Source organism: Danio aesculapii, chromosome 23 (assembly GCF_903798145.1).
Source record: "Danio aesculapii chromosome 23, fDanAes4.1, whole genome shotgun sequence".
NCBI classification, from domain to species: Eukaryota; Metazoa; Chordata; class Actinopteri; order Cypriniformes; family Danionidae; genus Danio; species Danio aesculapii.
Window position 1 is genome coordinate 20,585,177 of NC_079457.1, and position 17,178 is coordinate 20,602,354.

The 17,178-nt window shown below is 35.9% G+C and overlaps 1 protein-coding gene across 1 annotated transcript in view; it reads right to left on the bottom strand.

Moving 5' to 3' along the window:
* Nucleotides 1-11,030: 11,030 nt before the first annotated feature.
* Nucleotides 11,031-17,178, bottom strand: part of lmbr1l (limb development membrane protein 1-like) — a 28,623-nt gene continuing 22,475 nt past the window's right edge. The window contains exons 12-16 of the mRNA XM_056449035.1: nucleotides 17,056-17,133; nucleotides 16,457-16,621; nucleotides 16,239-16,305; nucleotides 15,749-15,910; nucleotides 11,031-13,452 (exon numbers count right to left, since the gene is read on the bottom strand). Of these exons, the coding sequence (XP_056305010.1) occupies nucleotides 13,367-13,452; nucleotides 15,749-15,910; nucleotides 16,239-16,305; nucleotides 16,457-16,621; nucleotides 17,056-17,133 (558 nt within the window). The 3' untranslated portion in view covers nucleotides 11,031-13,366. The remainder of the gene's footprint in view (nucleotides 13,453-15,748; nucleotides 15,911-16,238; nucleotides 16,306-16,456; nucleotides 16,622-17,055; nucleotides 17,134-17,178) is intronic.

Sequence of the window (17,178 nt, forward strand, 5' to 3'; positions counted from 1 at the left end):
TATTTGTGACCGGACAGAAATCGCCCTCCCTTCCTGCGCGCGCTCCGGGACAGTGGCGCACACGCCTCCTGCTCGCGCGCGTTTCCAGTCATGCAGCTGTGAAGTCATCTTGCAGCTAGTGTATTGGAAAGAGTGGCGGATACTTTCAGTAAGTTTTCCTTTTATGTGATAGATATTTTTTCTCTCCTTTGAATAGTAAGGCTTTATAGTCAGTATCAACATATCAGCAAGAAATAGTTTAAATAGGATTTAACAGTCAATGTAAAAATCTAAAACTAATGTGAGCATACCATTAATTTAATATACATTATTACAATGCCTAATTGAAAAGCATTGGATTTTGATACACATTGTGCTGCAGAAATAAAGATGACTTGACTGTTCTGGTTTGTTTGGTTTGACTAAAAGCAAATAATAGAACAGAAAAAGTCATTTCGTTTAAACATTTTCGCTTGACAAAACATGTAGTGTGAAAATTGTTTTATTGATTTTGGTTATTTATTTACAACCTAAATTAACATGGAAAATTTGTAAATTTTTGTTAAGGATTATATTTATGTAACTGAGATTTTGTTGATGATGAAATCGTTTATCATATGAAATTATCTGTAAAAGGTCAAATAAATACCTACATTAAATAACATTAACTCATTCATTCATTTTCTTTTCGGCTTAGTCCCTTTATTAATCAGGGATTGCCACAGCAGAATGAACCGCCAACTTATCTAGCATATGTTTTACACAGCGGATGCCCTTCCAGCTGCAACCCAACACTGGGAAATACCCATACACTCTCATTCACACACATTCACTACGGACAATTTAGCTTACCCAATTCACCTATAGCGAATGTCTTTAGACTTGTGGGGGAAACTGAAGCACCCGGAGCAAACCCAAGCGAACACAGGGAGAACATGCAAACTCCACACAGAAATGCCAACTGACCCAGCCGGGGCTCAAACCAGTGAACTTCTTGCTGCGAGGTGATCGTGCTACCCACTGCGCCACAATGATGCCCCACATTAACATGACTTAAAAATATATACTGGTTAAAATGGAATGGAATAATTCATCTTTTTGCTTTTTTATTAATCATTGGGTGATTAAAACAAAAAAAAGGTTTTATATTAAATAAAATAAATGCATATTTAAGCCTTAAAATAAATATAATTAGAGGAAAAATCATCTATTTGGCTGTAACGGAGTATTTTAAGCAGAGTACATTTCACAAATGGACTGAAATATGTCACCTTTATTGTAATTGTCTTAAAATGTAAACTTTTACATTTAAATTAACAATTTCCAATGTGGCTTATTGATGTTTGGATAAAAACTGCTAACTAAAGTAAATTGAACTAAATGTCAAGCCTATAGCCAGCCTGGTGATGTGGTTCTTTTTTTCTCAAAAATTGGACCTTTTTACAGTTATTCACTTAATTTTGCATTTAATTATGAGGTTCAAATAGTGCATTTAGTGACATTTTAAGCACTATTTTTAACTGGATTAGCTTGTTGGATGGTCATCATAACAACACTTTTTGATGTACCAAAAATATTTCCCAAAGAATTAGAAAAAAAAAAGATTTGAAGAAAAAATTATTATTTTTAAAATACTAATTTATTACATCATATATCAATAGGAAAAAAAATTAATGTGTTAAAGTTTTAAATTAAAAACTGTAGCCTATTGTCATTTATTAGGCAAATAACAATCTGAGCAGCACATTCAACTGTCCTCAGTCAGAATTTGGTCATTTGAATATTGAACAATTAAAACATAACAACAACAACAACAATAATAATAATAATAATAATAATAATAATAATAATAATAATAATAATAATAATAACAATAATAATAATAATAATAATAATAATAATAATGTAGAGCTTGGTGATTTTCACAGCCTGTCTTGTAAAAAATACACCTGAAAAGTAATGGATAACAACAATAGTCAAATTAGTATTAAAATTTGGTCATATGTTTCTTTCAAGAATAAGGTCCAAGATTTAGGATAAAAGTTCCTTGTAAAATGTTTTCTCTATTCAACAACAATACACTAGGTTAGTAGTAAAAGATGACTACACTTACGTCAGATTCCACTTGGTCTTAAAGCCTTTGATGGGTTATTTTCACAATTTATGATGGCTTAGCAGTCCAAATAAGACAAATGACTTCATGTATGGGACATATTCTGAACTTTTGTCAGTGGGGATGAGTCTTTCAAACCACCCAAATCCCAAAATCTGCACATAGAATATTTTCTTATTATTTGTAACACTTTTGAGTTTTTTCTAAAGCTGGTTAAACTATGTAACTGGACCTGTGAAACAACAATAAGACAAAGCCTTGAGCACCAGTCTCTCTCTCCTAGAAGTGCATAAAAGCTCCCATTTACCCTCAACCCATCCGCTTGTGGTGTCTTTACATGCAGGTGAGGGTCACTGACATGAATCTGGGCTTCACTGACAGTTTCCTGCTGAGAGATAACACAGTCATTCCCAACATTTCTATGACTGATTAATTTCTCCCTTTGTTTTTCTCCTGAAACAGAAGACAGTGGCTGACACATGCTGTGCCCTGAGCCAAGAAGACCTCTGGGCTGTTAACACCCATGTTTTATCAGCTTCATAATTTTAAACCATCTCAGAACAATGGCTCAAAATTAGAAGACAATGCAAATATCTAATGTCAATATATGGCAGTGCAAGTGAGAGGAAGTAAAATAAAGAGCAGTCAAATATTAAAATGATTTCTGCTGACATGCGATATGCATACAGACATTTGGCAGTATAGACAATTAATTCACACACACATAAAACAAATGTTAAGACATTTAGGAAATCTATCAGTCTTTCAGATGAAGAGTTATGTTTTATTTGCTGGATATTATTTCTTAATTTCATTATCAGGTTTAAATTAAATTGACATCTCAAATGTGTTCATACTACTGGACAAAATTATTAACCCCTTCAGACCCTGTGTCCGTTACAATGGACATCACATGTCAGCCCATGTTTCTTGTGGTTCCTGAGCATTTCATCTAATTTAAAGCCTGCAGTCCATGAGAGTGGACGATTGTCATTCAATCAAATGGCAGTAAGGCTCAGCATGTTGTAATTTGAAAACAATCCACTACACAGAAAAGCAGCATGGCATCACTTCATTTCAGACACAGACTGATGGTCAACTGTTCTGACCTGATGTCCATTGATATGGACCAAACATATATGTATATATTTAAAGGATGTTGAATTTTTATTATTATTATTTGGTGTCATTTACAAGAGCCTCAAGAACTCTGGAAACATACTTTTACATTTTTCAGAAACTTGGAACATAATTTGGGTCTGAAGGTGTTTGGTTTAATTTAGTTTGTGCAAGGTGTCTGGAACATTTCAAAACTTATAAATGACATTTTGAAATGACTAATTCAAACTTAGTCCAAAACAACTATGAAGCAACATCCATTTGTATTAAATTAGCAACTTTAAAATAATTATAGATAAATATATAATAGTTATAATTAAATAATTATATAAAGATTATATTTATGTATTCATATACATAACATTACCATTATATTGCCAAATGGTGTTTAACAGAGCAAGGAACTTTTCACAGTATGTCCGATAATAGTTTTTCTTCTGGAGAAAGTCTTATTTGTTTTATTTTGGCTAGAATAAAAGTTTTAACAAAAAAAAAACATTTTAAGGTCAAAATTATTAGCCCCTTTAAGCTATATATTTTTTCGATAGTCTACTGAACAAACCATCGTTATACAATAACTTGCCTAATTACCCTAACCTGTAGTACCCAAGCCTTTAAATGTCACTTTAAGCTGTATAGAAGTGTCTTGAAAAATATCTAGTCAAATATTATTTACTGTCATCATGGCAAAGATAAAATAAATCAGTTATTAGAAATGAGTTATTAAAACTATAATGTTTAGTAAATTGGAGAAAAAATAAAAAGGGGGGCTAATAATTCAGGGGGCCTAATAATTCTGATATATATATATAAATGTACAAATTATATATAAATCAAACAAAGTTTTGTATAGTTTTGTTTTTTTATGTATGTGTGTAATTAATAAATATATATAATGCACACAAATATTGTGTCAAAACAAAGTTTTATTTTGGATGCGATTGATCACGATTAATTTTGCTCAGCACTAAAATTTATATATGATAGCATTACACTTTAAAATAATATTTTATATGATCCTTTATAATATCTTAATTTACATAAAAACACATTTAATGTTTAGCATCAATCTCAGATTTAAGATAATACACCCTAGGAAAAAGTCTTTTTTTTTTACATTTTCGCTGTAGAATGGCTGTAGAAATTTAGTGTGAAAAGTGTTTTATTCATATTGGTTAGGATGACGCGGTGGCGCAGTAGGTAGTGCTGTTGCCTCAGCAAGAAGGTCGCTGGTTTGGTGTTTCTGTGTGGAGTTTGCATGTTCTCCCCGAGTTCGCGTGGGTTTCCTCCGGGTGCTCCGGTTTCCCCCACAGTCCAAAGACATGCAAATTGGGTAGGCTAAATTGTCCGTAGTGTATGAGTGTGTATGGATGTTTCCCAAAGATGGGTTGCAGCTGGAAGGGCATCCGAGGCGTAAAACATATGTTGGATAAGTTGGTGGTTCATTCTGCTGTGGTAACCCCAGAATAATAAAGGGACTAAGCTGAAAAGAAAATGAATGAATGAATGATTTTGGTTATTTTTTTACAATCTAAATTAACATGGAAAAATTGTAAATCTTTGTTAAGAATTTTATATATGTAACTGAGATTTTCTTCATGATAAAATAGTTTATCATATGAAATTATCTGTAAAAGGTTAAATAAATACCTACATTAAATAACATGATTTAAAATATATACTGGTTAAAATGGAATGGTCTTTATAATAATTCATCTTTTTGCTTTTTTATGAATCAATAGTTAATTAAAACAAAACAAAAAAGGTTTTATATTGAATAAAACAAATGCATATTTAAATCATCCAATAAATATAATTAGAGGAAAAAATATCTCAGATATAAAATGGCTATAAAGGTAGTCTAGTAATGCAAAATGCTAAACTTTAATGAAAATCATCTATTTAAAAATCTAATAAAAGCATGAAAACATTTTCTAGAGATCAGAAGTAAAGATTATGAAGGAAAAAATAAATATTAAAAAAGGTATTATGAAAAGTTTAAAGCGTTGATATTTTGAAAAGAAAATAACATTCATTCATTTATTTTCTTTTCGGGCTTAGTCCCTTTATTAATCAGGGGTCGCCACAACAGAATGAGCCACCAACTTATCTCGCATATTTATGCAGCAGATGCCCTTCCAGCTGCAACCCATTCCTGGGAAAGAAAATAACATAAAAACGTCAATTTATTAAATGTTGCTTATTATTTATCCCAAAAGTATATCTTACTATTAGCCAAAACACTTATAAAGTAAGCCATAGTTCCTACAACATTTTTTTAGAACAAATCAAAGATCCATCCTGATCATGCAGTAGGTGTTATTTTTGTACGTACTTGCAAAATGCTGACAAAAGGATCTGTGGTTCAATCACACATCCCAGACACCACAAACAACAGCATACGTGAGGAAAACTTTAATCACGAGCACAAACGCTTTCAAGAACACAATCAGCGATACTGACATTCTGCTGAGGGGAAATAGAGAAAATAGCTCCCATTAAACATTAAAGGGGCGGAGAAGACAGCGAAAATAAACACACCAGCTTGAAAATGGAAACGGTGTAATTGTTTTAAGTATTTCTGCATCCCTCCACCCGCTCGCCTGGTAAGTGACCTCACTCCTCAACTTCAGGATGGGAGTATATAGAACAGTGAATGGCTGAGTTTCCTGAGCAGCCACAGCACAGAAAATCAGATCTTTCCTGCCCTCATTTTCCCCTTTACTGACCAATCGCGACTACACCTGGCCTTATAATAGTGAAGTGCCGCTGAGCTCATGCTACTTTACTTGGCCTCAGCAAAATTAGATGCTGCGTCATACGCAAAGCCCTCTGATTCCAAAACTGCCTTGAATAGTCAGCTGATCTTCAGGGGTGATGGTGTTCAATCAATCATGTTAGATGTTACAGAGAAGCGCGTTTATGTAACTCAGGCTTAGATTTAGCAGGAAAACGCTGACTAGATGCTTTAAAGAACAGGTTTCCTGAGACAAAATCTGTCGAGGGGGTGGGGTCGTCGAGAAGAGTCAAGGAGCTGACACCCATTATGACCCACCACCATCGGTCAATTCTATCGTCCCTCACCCTGTTATCAGTGCAGGAAGAGGCAGGGTGGACTGTGCTAAGCTAAAAGCACATGATTTCTGGATTCAGCGCCAATGTACAGCTTCATAGGCTGCCCCTTACCTTAAATAACATGCTTATCACAGTCTAGAGCAATGTGACAAGGGATCATGGATAAACAGGACGATCAGTGTGCATGGATATTTTGCGGTCTAGTTTGGGTTTCACGTCATGCACTGTCTATATATTCATTGCTTTTGTCAGAGATTGAGATATATAGTAATTGGTGCAATGCTAGAACCTTTACAGAACAATAAGATCAGGGTGGAACTTCCTGACCAAAACAAACAGGTTAAAGGTCAAGGGGACGAGAATATATTACAGATAATGTACTGTACCTGCTATCACGCTGACCAGATTTAGAAACATGTTTGTACAGCAAGCGCACGAGCAGGAAGACACAAGATACCCTGCAAAGGCAGCTTTCATTTGTAAGATTAACAGTGCATTGTGGGATTGAATGGGTGTACTCAATGACATCCACTATTACTGCATCCCAATGCACATATTTCCCATGATAAAAATGAGAAAATACTATTCAAAAGTTGGTCTACTGTTTCCAGTAACAATTTGAAGAGCAGATGGAAGCAGTCTAATGGCTAATAAAGGGTTTACATTACATAAATTGGCCAAATTTGAGACACAGAGTATACAAAATGCCACTGAATTGAACCAAACTATCATATTTTGTTGCTTATTGCTGCTGATAATAAAATTATTGTCATGTTTTGGGTTGATCTAATTGGTCAGACTCAAAAAAAAAATAAGATTAGAGCACTACACAGGCAAAAGTTATAACAAAGCAGAAAGAGCTGAGGAACATTAGTAGCTTGGTTGAACAAACTAAACCAGGATGTCAAGGTTAAGAATCTTGACAATCATGTTTATTCTTATCATTTCTGGTCAAGTAAATGAAATATTAGGATAATATTCTAATGTACACTGTTCTTACATTGTAACACCCAAAAAGTTAAGGTAACTGAAACCAGTTTAGGAAACCGATTGCAAAAAACCATTTAAGTTCAAAAACTAATACTGTGTGCTGTGAACTTAATCCATTTGAGTAAACGAAGCAGTTTGAGCAAAGTAAAACCCAATAAATGAAGAGAACTCAAATCAACTGAGTACTTACTGTAAAACCCAATAAGTTAAGACAACTCAAACCGCTTGAGGAAACCGATTGCTACAAACCATTTGAGTTACAAAAAGAATCTATAAGAATACTGTGAACTTACTCCATTTAAGTTGAAGTAATGAGGTATTTAATTAACTCATTACCTTAAACACTGAGTTAGAATTTGAGTAGAATTAACTTTCAGTCAATTTTGAGTTAACTACACACATTTCATTTGATAAAGTTGACGGTTGGGTTTTACAGTGGCCATATTTGTGCCACCAATTAAATTCAGTGTGTCAAAGTATTTCACCCTTTACTTTTTAAAAGTGCTTTAGGATTTGACCCACATGTTTCTTCCTGTAGTTTAGAGTGTATGAATATGCAGAACACATATTGGTTAGTACATGACTGTGTATCCATATTTGTTGTTTACATCAGAGTTTCACTCTTATGACCATACATATGGGTAACTGATCAAATATTGACCAACTGTAAAACCTCTAAATCCCACATCACATTATATTGGATCCGATTTGTTTTGAGCTTTTTTTGTAGCCGAAGCTAAAATGTTGCTGTAATTGGCAAACTGTCAAAAGCAAAAGGTAAAAAAAAAGGTTTCAAAATGTAAGTAATTCTGTATTTGTAACATCTAAACATCACTTTGTGAAATAGCCTACTGAAGCTTTTTGGTATCTTTTGTGTATAGTGAAAGGGTCATTATAATTGTAAACATGCAATATGAATAGCATTATCTTACCAAAGAACTAGTGTTTCCACATCTCTCAGTTTATTAGAGTATGGAAACCAAGCTCAATATGGGAATCAAACACTGAAACAGTGCTCCCGACAAGTGGTCACGTGGTTTCAGAGTGCTCTTTTTATTGACTGCATTAATACTCTAAACTATTAAGCATTTGTATTTACTTTTATAATGAAGCAATTCTATATTAAAGGATAAGAAATTATTCATTTAAAAATGATTGTATAATGAAGTGTTCTGAGGTGTGTGAGAGAGTCTTGAGTGTGTGAAAGGAGTGTGTCGTGAGTGTGTGAGGCGGGTGTGGATGTGCCTTTGCAGGCGGGCAGCGCGGCCCATTATCAGTTGATTAGGAAGTCTTTTCCGGCCGCGAGTTTTTTATTTTCCACAAGGAATAATATCTTCTAATGCACTTTGGCGCACACTTCAAACAACCGACAGGAAAGCTAATCTGCTTATTTCCCCCCTTCATTCTTTTGTTTTGACAATAATGATAGCCTATCGCAACCCGTTCAAGACTGCCCGTCTTCCTCTTGTCCAATATGATGGAGTAAGTGAACCAGTCAAATGCCCTCTGCAGATCAACACAAGTGACAGACCTCCACCCAAATTTATTTAAAGGTGCCCTATAGAAAAAAAAAAATCAAGGTATGCCTAGGTATATGCCTGGTCGAATAATAAGTGATCAGTGTATAGCAGGGGTCTCAAACTTAGTTCCCAGAGGGGCCGCAACCCTGCAGTTTAGTTCCAACCCTGCTCCAACATACTTATCTGTAGGTTTCAAACAAACCTGAAGGACTTAATTAGTTTAATGAGGCGTGTTTAGGGTTGGAACTAAACTGTGTAGAGCTGCGGCCCACCAGGACCTGAGTTTGACACCTGTGGTATAGAGAAATGAACTGTGAGCCTCAAACGCCCTTGTTTCTTGTTCTCATATAAATTACGAGCCTCTGTGGACAAGCCAATCAGAACACAATACAGACTGTTGCATTGTTCATGGCACAGCCTCAGCATTTGGTTGTAGCTACCTGATGCAGGTCACATTCTATACGTCATTCAGATCTGACGAGCAGCCGCATCAAGTTCAGCAGCCACTGATATGTTGAATAAGAGATCTTTATTATGCACACCCAGGGGTGTAGTGTACAATTTAAAAGTGTGTGTGTGTGTGTGTGTGTGTGTGTGTGTGTGTGTGAGAGAGAGAGAGAGAAATCTAAAAGGTATAAGTATTAATCACCTGCTTCCAAATGGTCAATCTCTAAAAGTGAGGGGGACGTATCCCCCACCCCCACCGGTTGCTACGCCCCTGTGCAAACCACAGGCTGTGTTAACTTGCAATGTTCTTGGGACTTTTAAAGAAGTAGACAGCAAAAAGACGCCCATACTAAATTTTACTTGGGCGTTACGACCAGTGTGCGAATTATACATTGACAATCAGGGGGGTTAACTTTTTTCGGTAGCAGTTTCAGACTGTTGAATGATAAATTTCCTAGTATTGATTGGCGCGATTATGCAATCACAATAGTTTAAACCATTATAGGGGATCAAATGGATTTATATTATACATTTTTAATTATTAATATTTAAGATATAGATCAGAGAAAGCTATTTCTTACTATTAAAGAGGCTGACCCTCCCATACACCTTGTTTTGATGTTCTTTAGAGGGGATCAAGCGTTAATTAGGGGGGTCATTCCCGCCATGCACATCATGACCAGGACGCAAAATGCAGGATATACGGATTGTAAATTTATTCAGGTCCACCCAGAACAGGTATGAGGAATGTTTAATTGTATCTTTTATCATGTTTATTGTTGAAATTTGCGACATGTGTGTAATAAATCAACAAAAACAAACTGAACTGTATAAAATGCACATTTAATAAGGGTGTCATTTAACTCGATTCTTATTGTCATTTCTCTGAAGTGAAAGAACAGAAAAACCCTTTAAACGATCTGACAATTAAATGTCATCTGTTGTGCAGAGGTTGATATTAATACCTGGCTGTGTTTTCATTTACATCACCGCATCAAAATACATCTCAGGATCAAAATAGGTTGCTCTGATGGGTTTATATTAGATAACTCACTTCATGTAGGTTACATAAACCTCCAACACTTAAGTTAAAAAGATATCATTATAGATCATTTTTAAATGTTATTTCAACATTTGCTTCTTAACTAATCAAGTTAAACAAAACCACTGTCTAAATATCCAGTTAAAACTCTGCTGTTTTAGAGAGGAAATTTAAGGATAAACAAATCCCCCAATTTAGGTCTATCAGGACATTTAACAAAGAGCACAAGAAATGGAGAAAAAAAAAAAAATCAAGACAGACAATCATAATCAGAGGCCGGGATTTTTTTGTTCTGCTTTAGGAGAAAAGAAAAAAGGAAAGGGAAATGAACACTCAACAAGGAAAAAGGATGGACGATACAGAGGTGGGAGGGGGGGTGAAAGAGGGAAAGCGAGAAGCTTGCAGTCTCCAGATGATGAAGGTCTTTTATCTGCCATGGGCATCCGTAAAGGGAAAGCACAGGACGGATCAGCAGCAGCGTCTCTATGGGCCTGCTGACAGACCCGGGGCAAAATAAAGACCCTGATTAAAGCCGGACAGCTACAGGCGGAGGGGACAGCTGGGGGAAGATGTATGGACGCAGACTAGCACACTAACACCAGAGCTAAACATAACCACCACGGCACCATTAAAGCAGTGGTCAGGTGCTCAGACACCAAGAAATGTGTGCTGACCTCCACGGAAAGGTCCTTAGCAGATCCAGCACCAAAAATGGGGTTTAAATGACTCACAAATGACGCACAGGTTGGAAAAACAAGTGTAAACATATTTATTGTCCTTTTCACCTCGTATCAAGGAAGTGAGGAGGAACCGTTTGTCACAGAGTCGCTATCTTTGCTTTAGGGAATACAAGCAAATAAAATGCTGACAATTTCTTTTTCTAAACATTAGTCGTTTGCTATTTTTTTTGTTCCCCAAAAGAGTTTTCCATTAACAATATAGTAAAAAACATCCATACATTATGCACTAACGTGGTATAATCAACCATCAATTTTTCAGAGCTATGCAAATGCGTGAGAATGGAAAAAGACACAGAATATCCCACTATAATTCTCATGTTGTACCAAAACTTTATGAAAACTGGTTGCTTTGGGGTCAAAGCACTTAAAACATTCCTTTGTATCAGCCTACACATAAGGAAATCGTATAGGTTTGGAACAACATGAGGGCAAAATTTTTACTTTAAGCAATTAATTACATCCTTATTTGACTTAAAGCTAGATAACTGTGAGGAAAAGTTAGCTATGATTGATGCAGTGATCATATTAGGAAAATATGGTTAAGGAATAACCTGTGTAATGATGCATTTGTGGCACACTGTCCTCTACTGGCCACCACATGAAGGACATAGAACTAAAATCTATAAATAACGGAATCATATAAAAGAAAAAACAGTGTCATCATCATCAAAAACAAACAAAAAGTGTACATTATAAATACTGCACCATATAAAACAGTGGTGTCCAAACTCAGTCCTGGAGGGCCGGTGTCCTGCAAAGTTTAGTTCCAACCCCAATCCGACACACCTGGGCTAGATAATCAAGCTCTTACTAGGCTTTCTAGAAACGTATGCAGGTGTGTTGAGGCAAGTTGGAGCTAAAGTCTGCAGGACACCGGCCCTCCAGGACCCAGTTTGGACACCCCTGATATAAAATGAGTGGTTATCAGATTTGGTAACGCTTTATTTTGATGGTTCATTTGAGTATTAGTAGACTGTCTGCTTAATATCTGCTGATATGCTCCTTCAACAGACATTTAACTCACTATAAGAAACTTTGCAAGTGCATGTCAACTTACACTAACCCTAACCCCAACTTAACAGTCTACTTATAATCTAATGAGAATTAGTTGGCATGTAGATGCAATGTAACTTATATTCAACAAACAGACCATCAAAAAAAAGTGTGACCTTAGATTTTTTTTTAAAAATCCACATTTATCAATTACAGCCCCTGTGGTCTCTATGAAACAGGAAATTATCATTTGGATTGATTGTCTATTAACAGAGTTCAACCTACAAAATGTATGAACTAACCAATCTTTGACCTTATTGCTCCATCTAGATCATAGGTCTCAAACTGGATTCCTGGAGGGCCGCAGCTCTGCACTGTTTTGCTCCAACTATATCAAGCACAGCTGATCCAAATAATTGAGGTGTTCAAAAGAGTCCTGAACATCTTCATTAGTTGAATCAGCTGTGTTTGATCAGGGTTGGAGCAGAACAGTGCAGAGCTGCGGCCCTCCAGGAATCCAGTTTGAGACCTATGATCTAGATGTTAGATCTGGAAGGCTGCAGGGTCCATTTTTGGAAGGCAGTCGAGTTAGATTTGCATAACTGTACATACAACGTTTACAATATAATATTGCACATTAAAAATTCACATATGAAATAATAAAAAAAAATGGGAACAAAAATCCCTAAACACATTCACAGTTTTCTTGGCCTAAAGCTTGAAATCATTGTCAGACGTTTTTTTTAAACATACATTTTAAAACCTAACTTTAGAAAAACAGTTGAACTACTTATCTCCAACATCCCTTTCATCCCTTTTCTCAGGTTCTTCAGTAAGAAGCCAGCCAGACTGGACTTCCTTTGCCAGTGCAATGAGCACCCATAGCATAGGGTTTGTTGGATGACACTAAAAATAGTGGTATACCAGGGGAAAGCGTAGGGGGGCCACCAGGACAGAACTCAACACTCTCATTCCACCACCAGGAAAAGGAAACGCGCTCATGGCTGTGATGTCATCCTCTGAAATAGCTCTCCTGTCTGGACGCATGTCAAAGTCCTCTGAAACCATTGTTCATTTTTTTATAAGGCGGTTGTTTGAGGCGTCCAGTGATTTGACATCCCTTTTTTAATTAAAAAAGCGGTAATATGCATAAATATTATTGCAGTAAACAACGCATAAAACTGTCCCTGCAGAATCCATCAATATAAATCAGTCAGGTAACCTTTGTAAACAGCTTTGGTGAGCGTTTACCAATAATGGATGCTCTGGTCCAATAGTAAGCCACAGACTGGGATCCTGATCCTTCTCCAGACAGAAAAGGGCCTTGTTAGCCAATGATATTAGCTGTTCAATGAATCTTTGAGAGGCCGTTGGCTAGGAGCAGTTTGAGAGGGATTGTTGAACGAGACACAGTCAGAGGGAGTCTGTGGAGACCTGAAGAAAAGGGAAAAAAAAAAAAAAAAAAAAAAAAAAAAAAAAAAAGAGTAAAGTAAACAACATTAGAGGGATAACCTTGATCCAAGTGGCAGAAAAGGTAATTTTGGCAGGCCATGTTTGGGTTGAAACCAAATCAATCAATCACAGAACAAAAGGCACAGAAAAAGAGATGCTATCTGAAGATGGTCTGTGTGAGCGAGTGTGTGTGTGTGTGTTAAAGAGTGCTGTTTGTGTTTGGCGGAGGGCGATGGGCGTGTGTCTTCCAGGAGGAGTTTGACGCCCTGAGGTCCCCAAGGAACCCCCTTCTCCCCTTCTGTCCCCTCTCGCTTTCCTGAGAGAATTGTGCTTTTTCTATCTGAGGAAAGAGACCTACCCATAGAGAAACATGGCCTGTGCGAGAAACACCTCACCCAAAGACCCACTACAAACACTGGCAAATGGCAGCGCAGCGCACACGCCTGTCCTTTCTAGATACAATGCGTACACGCACAAATCTTTCTCCTCACACGCTTTCCTTTAGATAAATGTTAGAATTGACCATTACGAAAGGAATGTTCTGGGCTCGGTATAGTTTGTGGTTTAATGTTGAAAATAAAGGACTTAAAGTACATCTGTAAGACATTTTAATTAGTATTGTGAATGTACACACACACGCACACAAAATACAAATTTTATGTATATACATATGTGGAGATAATTGTTGGCAGTGTTCCACTGAAAAAAGAAAAATAACAGTGGTCACTGATGTAACTTAAAGGTGCAGTATGTAAGTTTGACACCCAGTGGTTGAACTAGGTATTACATTCCTGGATCAAAACAAACGCAAGCGCAGATTGCCTGATTGAGGAGCGAGTCTGACTTAAGTCGCGTTCTAAATAAAAGCAACGGCATGCGATAGAGTTCATATTTTCCATATTAAAATACGTTTTTGTTGTAACCAACACCTCAAATTGATATATTAGAAACAGCTTCTATTTCTTGCAGCTGAACAGCAGAAAACTGACAGTGATCACCTCAGGTACACCTCATGTGCTTTATTCAGTGTTAAAAGCTAATAATGTGAGTTTGAACACCATTTTACATGACATTTATTGCCATACTACTGAAAGCAGAAGCAGAGAGTTCACCTCAGATCTTGAAAATAAAAACCGTCTGAAATTGAACTTTAGAACAGTAAAATAATGCAAACAAACACATATCAGTGATTCAGCATGTACATTTAATCATGTTAAAGAGGTTTAATATGTATTAATTAGATTATAAACCCTACCATTTCTTCACATATTCTGTGATTTTGAATGGCTGTATTTAAATTTCTGTCGTGTTTTGTCTGGTGCAAACAGCCAAATTGCTTATCACCTCAAATCTCATTACATATAGTGTTGTTAGGATACGTGGTTACAATGTAACCTGCACACCCAATGTTTAGGCTCGTAAGATTTATATTATTTGCTAATTAATAACCACCTCACATGGAACTCTGAATCTTCGTCTCATTTCGGAAGCTGCTTCTGTCCGCCGGAGGTCACATATTGGTCACGAACGCAAGCTTTAAGAGCCTTTCTGAATGAGGGAATGAAATATGCTGTTTTACACCAAGGCAACCCAGGGTGCTGAAATTTAATTAGCTAAAGTGGCAGTGGGCGGGTTAAAAGAACCAAAAAAAGACAGTGTTCTGGCACATAACAGACATTTTCAAAGCAGACAATCTGACTTAAGCATTGTTTTCCAGATAAACAAGAATGTTCACTTGCCATGCTTTTTAAATATCTGCAAACATATTATGGTATTTTTATGCATTAGAAGAGTCAAAAACGTACATACAGAACCTTTAAGACTAGAATTGTGGTTAAATGGAAGCATTAAAAAAGACAAACTAATTAAACTGGCCTAAACAAAATTGAAGGGTATCATCTTTATATATAAATATTTTACACTATTAAGTGCACAGAATAAAATGTATTTTTACATATTTAAATCTATTTATATGTCACTGATTAAAATTAATAAATATAGATCTGTATTTTATACATATATTTTAATTGTATATAAATGTGTATTTTTTGTATATAATCAGTATATGATATATCTACATGCATCATGTATATATTATATCTGTGCATCTCTCTTTCTGTGTATTTAGAGCTATGGAAAAGTTAAACACAAACAAATCTGCATGACTACATACATTTGAATGATTTTATAATGTATACATACGAAATAAATTTATTATATACATGAAACACACTGACAATAATGGTGATAAAAAAATAAACAAAAATAAGCAGCTTACCAAAGGCACGGATGAGCTCTCTTTGCAAGGCCCATGTGACTGTGTTGATGAGGCAGGCAGATGTGAGTCCAGCAAAAAGCATATTGTACAGGAACACAATGTGGAAACTGCCAAGCCAGTCATGCCGCCCAAAATCTCCAAGTAGATCAAACTTTGTGATTCCTACATGTAATTACATTTTAAAAGAGAAGTGGTTTTAAAACTTTCATTAACAGTGGTGCCTATTACTACCTAGTGCCCTCTTGTGGACAAACAAAATATCTTAAACAGTCATGTAAAGCCATTTATAAAAACAAATCAAACATGTAATACATTTTCAACCACCAATAAGAATGCTGTGTGGTGAGCAACATTTTCCCTTAAAATTAGTACAGAAAAGACATTTTTTTTGTAGAAAATCTTAGTATAAATCAAACAAATCAGGCTGTTATTACAAACACATGCATTTGATTTCTAAAAGCTTTTTAACACGGACCAAAAATGAACTTACCCAATGTGCGAGAGAAAACAGGCAGTGCAGAACTGAGTATTAAAAGTGAAACACAGTTCCCGATTATCTGTGAAGAGACATTAACTTTTATTAATTTCAATAGCACTTTAAAAAACAAAAAATAAAACAACTCAAGTTGTCTATGTAATGTTGCATCTGAACATGAGAAATCCAGCTGTCTCAACAGCAGCTTTCTGAGTAATTTGATAGATCTGTACCTGTGTGAGGGTTGTGTCCTGTGCACGTGGCAGTAAACCGGTGAAGAGTGGAGAACTGTAGAAGCCCACGACTGAAGACACCATCAGATACAGGATAATGACAACCTGCACCGCGGCTCCCAGAGAACCCAGCATTGAGAAAGAGGCAAGGCCCAAATGAGGGTCCTAATACAGAAGAAATAACCCATTATGAATTTTTGTTAACACTTTAGTTCCAGTACCAATTCCCATAATTAACCACTTGCTTAATAAGATACTGGCTCTTTATTAGTAGTTATAAAGTATGATCTTATTCTACATCCCTAATTGTATCCAATGCCTAAAACCCAACTACTACTTAACTAGCTATTAATAAGCAGCAAATATTAGTACTTTGTTGAGCTAAAAGTCTTAGTTATTGGTTTATTATTAGCGTGAAATGTACCTTAAAATAAAACGTGACTGAAATTATTATCAAATATTACTGCAAATGAGCTACATGATCAGAAAAAAAACTGAGAATTAAAAAATGCTGGATATAGTTCTGATCAAATGTTTGGATTTAAGTTTACAGGTCAATGTTTGAATGCTAAGTGATAAATATATATTGAATTGCGTACCTCCATCCCTCTAGGCATAGCAGACTCATCGAAAAGCAGTTCGAGCACATGGAAACACACCATCAGCACACTCACCGCCTAAGACAGACCATTTATTCCCAGTTAACAAAAACTGTTTTACTG